This window comes from Triturus cristatus, chromosome 2_1 (genome assembly GCF_964204655.1).
Source record: "Triturus cristatus chromosome 2_1, aTriCri1.1, whole genome shotgun sequence".
NCBI classification, from domain to species: domain Eukaryota; kingdom Metazoa; phylum Chordata; class Amphibia; order Caudata; family Salamandridae; genus Triturus; species Triturus cristatus.
This window is the reverse complement of record NC_140581.1, coordinates 940813843-940822473: the sequence shown is the minus strand read 5'-3', so window position 1 is coordinate 940822473 and position 8631 is coordinate 940813843. Positions and strand designations below refer to the sequence as shown.

At 46.8% G+C, this 8631-nt stretch overlaps 1 protein-coding gene across 1 annotated transcript in view; it reads right to left on the bottom strand.

The window, feature by feature from the left end:
• Window positions 1-328: 328 nt before the first annotated feature.
• Window positions 329-8631, bottom strand: part of KDM4C (lysine demethylase 4C) — a 1697337-nt gene continuing 1689034 nt past the window's right edge. Inside the window, exon 22 of the mRNA XM_085633463.1 lies at window positions 329-4523. Within this exon, the coding sequence (XP_085489589.1) occupies window positions 4347-4523 (177 nt within the window). The 3' untranslated portion in view covers window positions 329-4346. The remainder of the gene's footprint in view (window positions 4524-8631) is intronic.

Genomic DNA, 8631 nt, shown 5'->3' with positions numbered 1-8631 from the left:
AAACTTCAAAAAATCATTTTAATATCAAAGAAACAAGTCCAGTGTTAACAAGGGTCTACTAAGCCATTGCCAGTAATTGTCTCTAAAGCTGAATTTTCATGGTCCTTGTAACAAAAAACTACAAACGCTGCCCCTGCAAACTTGAGTGATACAGAATGTCCTTAGGTAACTGTGCAACATACTTCAGATGGCTTGAATTTTAACGCTGCATTTTGGTTTTTTTTAACAAAACAACTGTATAATCTTACATGCACCTTTAAAAAAAAAATCAAAATATTTAACATTCATAAAATAATTGCTTAAGTAATTCCCAGTAATCACGCAAACGTTCAGAGGAAAAGTAGGAGTCATTTATTCATCTACTTTTACACTTACAATTGCCAACTGTACAAAGGCTTATTCAGCATGGGTCTGTGAAGCTTTAAGTGGAACTGATAAAATAGAGATCAAAAAATATTGGCACATTTTCTGAGTTTTGTTTATACATTCCTGTTTTAGTGAGCTTAAGTGGATCGCTATGGTAGTATTGAATATTTTGTATGATGTGACATGACAAGAACTTCCTCTATGACGTTAAACACTCTTGAAAGTTCTCCGTCTCCATGTGTTCACAGACAATTTAATGCAAGCGTTCTTTTCAGTCACAACAGCATCAGCTAACCAACCCACTTACTTTACCTTTTATGTCACAGGACAAGCTAGCAGAGGAAGTTCAAGCCACGCACAGGCCATAGAGCGGAACAATCGGCTACCATGGTAATTCGCAAGAGCTGCTAACAGCCGTTTGACACTTACAAATCACGTATATAGGGAGAAAAAAAGAAAAGAATTGCTCAGGTCGGTTACAAGATTAACCATGTTCAAAACTATTTTAAATGACTGCAGTTCTGCTTAAAGGACAACAGAATTCACAAATGTGATCAGGTATTATACATCAGCTAACACAATGTTTTTGTCTATTTGGCAAAGTCTAATCCCTTGTATCTAAAGATGGGTAAAGTTCTCATGTGGGTTTATGCAGCTTTCTTCCCCTGTATACCACCACCTTCACGTTCGTGGGAGGATAATGATCTTCAACGACAACCTTAGTCTAACCAATCTTTCCCACCCCATGGTATATGAAGTGATCTGCGTAGCTAGGGGTTAGACTCAAAATGGAAGACAATAATATTAATTCAGGCCTAGGGTTTAGCTAATAAGCATGTATTAAAAGTTAAACATCACAAACACATTTGAAGGGCTAATGTATAATTCTGCTTTACTAAGAATAATTATTAAAAATGTGCTTTAAAACACTGCCTAAAATTACTTTAAGTATCAGGTCTTCACTAATTTTCCCACAAAATCCTAAAAAAGTACTGCATTCAAGGTGACAACTGAATTAGCATCAAATACTATTCAAAGGTTTTGAAATACAAAAGTGTAAAACCACTGCACAGAGAAAGGGATGTGTGCATGTGAGTGTTTAAAATTTAAATACCTTCCTTATACAGTACAATGTATATTTTTAAAATGTTTTATAAAAACCGGTTGAAAAAACTATTTCAACGTACTTCCCTGACTGCTAAAAAGATAAAGTAACAGTAAGCCAAACATAGGTAAGCCAGAAGGGTTCTTGTTTTTCATTGGGATGTGACAAGTTCAAAAATGGCTGCCATTTCAGCATATTTATATGAATTTAAATAAACACGTCAAGGCGGAGATCCTTAGAAGCTATTGTACCCCAAGCGGGAAGTGAAACTAAATTGTTAGTCTCTTTTACAGCACTACTATATTTGTCTACTAGTCAAGTATTTCACAGCTTTTATGTGATAATTCATGTTTCCAGGTTTAAAATATTAAATATAAGAAACTAGAGATGCGGTGGCCCTGCGCCTTGACATATACCCTAGAGAACTCCATGAAATGGTGTTTGCAAACCTTTCATAACAGGCCCATTATTTTGCAATTAACAGTGGCTCCAGTGCAATTAGTACAAAAAAATGTTGCGGTGTGTTTGTGCACAAGAATAAACAGAACACAAAATGCGACGGTAAATAACAAAAACGTACTTAGCAGTGGCAAACTTACTGGCTCTGACGCACTGCATTCAACAGGGGCTATGACACTAAAATAACTCTAATACAATAAATTACATTTGTTAATAAAAAAGCGAAGCAAGCATTTATTTATTGCGCTAGATGATCAAATCCCACAAGCAAAATGTCGGTACACTCTGGTCGGTGATTATAGGGACACTAGCAATGTTTACTTTGAAAAGAAGTAAGTCACTGAGTCAAAATATTTTTTCTTGGGCAGTCACTTCTGAGGAGATTCACTGCCACCCCACTCAGTGCCTGTGCAACTCTGCTGGGCTCTGCGGATCACTTACCAGTGACTATGATACTATCTATACCTGGTCTCTCACTGCGAATTGCAGCCTCTATGCAGCGTGAGAAGCCCAATATAAGTAAATAAACCTTGCTTTGTGTTGATCCTGCTGCGAAGTGCTGATCCTGCCAAGTGCAACCCTGCTGAGAAGAGCTATTCACGAATGCTGTTCATGCCCCACTATAATTATAGCAGCTCTGTAAAGAAACACTGCTCATGTCCCTTAACAACTACAGCATCACTACTGTACTCTTGGGATGGACTCAGAGCCTGGAGTGGTAGTGCTTGCTCATTTTAGTACTTCTGTTGCCGAATTTCTGGTTATCCGGCGTACGTTGTATGATGCCGTATATTGATAAAACAGCTTGTGAACCTTTAGGTAATGGACAAGCACAGGTCATGCAATAGATGAAACGCACAACATTACCTACAACATTACTATTGCTTATAAATTAGGATTAGAACATAAACTAACTCATAAATTTAAGAAGGCAATCACCTAAAGAGAGGCCCTTCTTGCTGAGGCTCTCTCTATGTGCAGGGGCTTTTTCGTGAGCCCTTCACCTGAGGTCTCAAGAAAGATCATTGTATTTGACCTACCTGGCACCAGTCTTTATTGGCCCAGCATAAACTGTTTAATCATGCCATAACCAGTAGCTGCCGAACTGGAGTCCACAAGGACATCACCACTGGGCCCATCGAGCTGCAATGCTTATAGCCAAGGTTGTACCCTCATTTTCTGCGACAGACCAATTGACTGGTGACTCCCATGTGAGTGGAACTCGGGTCACACAGAGGCAGGTGTGGGAGCACAGATAGGCTGCACTAGGCAAAGGCAGTGAGAAAGCAAAGCAGGTGGCCGATACTGTGCTCTCTATTAGTGCATGGCCTGTGGATACTTACCGAGTCACTTAGTTCAAACCAGCCAATGGAAGGCACTGGGCAGAGGTATTCAGCACTGTGGCGCATTGCAAGATCCCTACTCTCCCGCCCTGGCGACGTGCTGTGCCTTTCTGTGACCATTGTGTCTTCACGCATCACATGATGACTCAGTCTCTGCAACTTGTTTTTGCATTACAGAATCAGGAACAGTCTACCTCAGGTGTTGCTTGGCACGGAGTCTTGACCATTTCACTGACTCACCCCCACGCAAGTTCAAACACTATATATGTCAATGCCAAGAACATGAGTGCGGGCGCTTAGCACCAGCAAACACAGGCACAAATATAGCACTGGAAACTAGACATCTTAAACACAATACTTTGAGTTTCACACCCTTTACCGCAGATTATCTATTCTGCATGTCTTTGTGACTGTTCATGGTACCAAGATAACAAAGTAACTCGACCTATGCGCCACAAACAGAAAGGCATCATACCAGGCATCGTATAGAAAATTGTACCTTTGTGTTCGAACATCTCTAAAACTGTTGAGGATTTAAAGACGAAATTCCTTAGGGCTCAAAAACTAAATCATATAGCTTGTCGCACCATTACATGCTATCTGAGAACTTTCACTGTTCACAGACTTCCCTATTCTTAAGACTCATGACTACCAACTTCTCAATAGTCAACTGACAAGTATTGCAAGACACCCAAAATTAACACACAGGCGATCCTCTATAGAGCTCCACCTTCCTTTCCCTTCATAGAAGGCTGAAAATTTCTGCTTTTGGTTAAGCATCCAAGACCATTTCCAGCCTTTCCCTTGATACTTCACATTGACACTGTTCTGGCCAGGGTAAGTGGGAAATCAACAAAAGCCACTGGACTTCTTTCGCAGTCAGTAGTCCATCCCAGAAAAAAGTATATCTATGGTTTTTATTTACTGAAAACGAGAATCCTTATATATAATTGAATGATGCATTCTCCAAATGGTTCCGCTGTTTACGTTGGCTCCATGCCAAAGTATTGGTTTGCTGTAGTGCACGTAATTTGCCACTTTCCCATTTCCATGAACGTCATGGTTGGAGTCTTTCATAGTTCTTCCTTGCAAGTTTTTAGAAATGAACTCCTCAAAAAAGTGCGGTACCCAGGGTTATCCACAAATTCGTCCTTGAACTTGCCATTCAACACTCTCTGTCTCTTTCTTTCGCCCTGGATGATTTCATCTCCATAAAATGTGTCCACAAACTTCATGTCGGAGGCTCTAGACTGAGAAGGTATAAAAAAAATGTTAAGAGAGTAAACCTGCTAAGCAGTCATCCTTTCCTCAACAGCAGTAGAACTACTAAACTCTTTCTGCTAAAACAGAGTGAATGGTAACATCAAAACAAACATTGGCAATTACTGCTTTTTTAGTAGTAGTAGTTAAACTTAATAACTTAACATCTAACCCTTATTTTAAACTAATGTCCTGTAGCTTAGCATTTATAGCAGAGCAGTAAAAAATGAAGATTATGATAGAGATCATGACAGCATAACAGCTTATATATAGTTAGTAGGATATCTGTCTTTTTTTCTAAAGAATATTTCAAACTTTCTATTTTGCTTCCTTTTATTGTCCTGGGTTGAGGTAGGATAGGAATTTTGGTTGCAAAATGATGGCAATTAGCACAAAAAAATAGCTGAAGGGGAAACATCCAAGAAAGGTGTCAATGGAAGGGATGGGAAAGAAGTTTAGAAAGGAAGGGGATGAAGTACGAGTTACTTACCTTCGGTAACGATGTATCTGGTAGACACGATTCTAGCCGCAGATTCCTTAACGTAGAATTATCCCCAGGCGTGAGACTGGAACGGGAAAACTTTCTTGCCCAGCATCTCTGTGCGCCGGGGGGTGGTACCTCGCGACTCGGCCCCAACGTCCTCCGCGGGCGTGACGTCAGCAAGGTAACATAAGCCCCACCCCGGCACGCTGACGTCAGTTTGCTTTGGAGAACTTGTCCGCACCACAAAGCGGAGCCATCACAACAAAACTGAGGAGAGCATGGGAACAGTGTGCGAAAAAACCATAAAAACAAAAGAGAGTGAGAGAGAGAAGAAAGGGCGAGGAGCATCACCAAGTGGCACTGAGTCGCCAGGAGGCTACAACAGGAAAGCCAAAGCAGGAAAGAGAGCAGACCACCTCCGAGGAACAACTGTGCAAGCCAGGTGATAGCACCAGGCAGCACAAAAGTACCAGAAGGCCACATCAGTAGGGAAAGCGTAAAGCACCCCTCCATGGAAACTACCACGTAAGCCAATGCAAGAGCCAGGCTAGAGGCACAAGAAGTGGAAAGCGCTGAAAGAGAGACTGCAACCACAGACCACGCAGCAAAGGGCCACAAGCCCGGAACAGAGGAACAACAGCAATCCACCCCAGAGGGTCAGAGCCTCTGAAAAGAGCAGAAGGCCAAGGACAGGCAAAAGAACCCCCAGCGTAGAAGACCGCAAGGGGATCAGAAAGTGTAAAAAAAAAAAAGGGGAAGAGAGCAAAAGCAAAATCAGGCCCCTACACAGGAGAGAACCCAGCTGGAGGGAAGCCTTGCGGGCAGAAAACGAAAAGGACCCCCACAGAAGACAAGCCACCCAGAAGGAGGCTAGCGCAGAAAACCAAGCTGAGGGTCCTCGCAGAACGGGGAGGAAGGGCGGGTCGTGAATGAATCTGCGGCTAGAATAGTCTCTACATCGAAGGTAAGTAACTCGTACATCTGATAGAGACTACTAGCCGCAGATTCCTTAACGTAGAATAGATACCCTAGCCATTCCCAGAAGGGAGGAGGGCCTGCGAGAGAGCCTCCCCACCAGGAGAGACCAGGGCCCCAGTAGGGGACACGGCACCAGAACAAGAAGGAAAAGGCCAGGATATACCAAGCCCAACCAAAGAAGGGAACCCAACACCCCGTAGGGGCAGACAGTGCCCCAAAAGCCGCAAGGAACACAAGGACCACCTTGAACCCAGTGAGAAGAGGTAGCAACAGAGGCAGAGCCCACCATCAGAAACACATGCCCAGAGACAGAAAGAGCTAAAGACACCTTGGCCGCAAGCAAAGGGCAAGGCCGAAAGGGCTCCACCGCCAACAGCACGGACGGGAGACGAAAAGCACCGTCGCGCAAAGCCCCAGCGGAACCAGAGGCAGGGGCGCAAGGGAACACATCAAGATCACAACAGTGGAGTAGGACAAGTATTCCTGCACGAGCATGCGCAGCCAGCAACAGGCAATACCACAGAACAGCGCACCCAAGGCAGGGCAGACACCAACCGAAGGCAGAGGCCACGGAGGGTCAGGACACACCCCAAGGGTGGGGCCGGGCCAGAAACACACACCCTGACCTGCGAAGAAGCGGAGGAACCCGCAGAAAAGAAAGAAAGACAGAGGACGGGCTCAAGCCGGCCACCAGAACACAGAGGCCAAGGAAGCCAAACCTCTGGGGCAGCAGACAGAGGACCAAGCCAAAACACAGGACAAAAATACGGAACCGCCATAACGCGATGACCGGCCGAGCGACGCAGTGACAGGGAGAAGAACGGACCCAGCACAAGCTGCACCAAGACAAGTGGCAAAAAGATCGCACCTGCGACATACCGAGACGCGACAGAGAGTAAGGGGCCCGAAAAGGGTGACCACACCTCCCCAGCACATAACAGAGCTATGTAATAGCTACCAGTACCCCACATAGGGTAGATTACGTCCCAAGAACCATGGGAACACCTCTTAGGAAACATATTCCGCAGCAGAGGACAAAACAGAAAGACATGCAGAAAAAAAAAACCACAGACGGCTTACCAAGCAGCCAATAAAGAAGACATCGAAGGGTTAATCTCAGGGCCTACCGGCTTACCAACAGCCAAAACCACAAGTCAAAAAAGGGCTGTACCAGCAGCCAACAGCACCAAGGGCCCAACAAAAGGACCCTAAACGCAAAGCAACCATGCAGAACACACAACCGGGGCTACCCGTTACAAGGCCCCAGGAAAAAACAGACCGACATTCAGGTCACTGAGGGGGGAGGAGGAGGGGGAGGAGGAGGAGGAGAAGGAGGAGGAGGAGGAGGAGGAGGAGGAAGAGGAGGGCAAAGCCCCGCAAGAAACCTCTAAATGGCAGAATCCGCAGGGGTGTGGAACAAAAGAGCGCCATCAAAGGGAAGGTCAACCAGCCGTTCTCTAACGTTCTCAGGGAAAACACTATCCCGAAGCCAGGCATGGTGACGAAGGGCCACCGAAGAAGCCATGGTGCAACCAAGCACCTCCGAAACGTCCAGAGCCGAGCAAAGAATAAACACCGCCAGCTCCCGGCCATCCAACACATGGTGCCGCAGATCAACGCAGGCACCCTCCTGAGAAGCAGAAGACATAAGGGACTCCGCCGAATCCCATAAGCAAGAAGTGGCTCTGGCCAATACACAAAGAGTGTTAAGGGCCCGCAAAGCAGCACTGGAGGAGTCGAAGATGTTGCGCCCCAGGAATCTAACCAGCGGGCCGCCTGTGACGGGGGAGACAACACCAATGGCAAGGAGGGAAAGGCAGTCTGTAAAAGAGGGCCCCTGGTAGAAGGGTGGAGGGAAAGGCAGACAGGATCATGCGGAGCAGGGCGGTGGCGGTGCAGAAGAGGCTGGGGCACCGGGTCCCCGTGGCAGAGCGCCCCCAGGCCCCCAAAAGAGAATTGTGGAACGAAGTCTCGAAGGGAAGAAGCAGCTCCCGTCCACCAGAGCCCTGATGGAGAACCTCCAGCAGATGATCCGTGGGGAAATGGGCAGCTGGATCGCCCATGTGCAAGATTCCCGCAGCCGTGGAAACAGCCCGAGCGAAGGCAGCACTCACCTCCGTAGGGCCCCGCGGTGGGGAAAGCAGTTCCTCTGTGGGCGATGGCTGCAAGCTAAGGCGGCCGTGCCCCTGCCCAACCGGAGGAAGTAAAGGCCATGCCCGGAAAGGGGGAGGGTGGATCGATGAATGGGGGACCTGAGGCGCCTCCGGTGAAGACTGTGGGCGCGGTGACTGCGAAGAATCGCCCTTGGAAGACGCCACAGAAAAAGCCACAACGCGGTGACCTGTCTCCGGAGAAGATAATATAAACAGCTGCCGTACCTCTGGAGAAGAGGGGGCGTCCGAAGACAAATCAACGACCCGGCACGGCACTGTAGAGTCCGCCACCGGCGTCAGGTCAACGTCGACCAGCGCCGAAGGGGACGCCGGAACGACCTCCTCTACAACGCGCGGCGCGGGAGAACGGGGCTGGATCGGAGCCGGGGCGGCTGAAGAACGGCGCAGAAAAGGCGTCGACTCGACCTCCGACGAGGCAGCTGCCTGCGTGGAGGGACGAGGGGGGGCCCGGGGACACGCCCG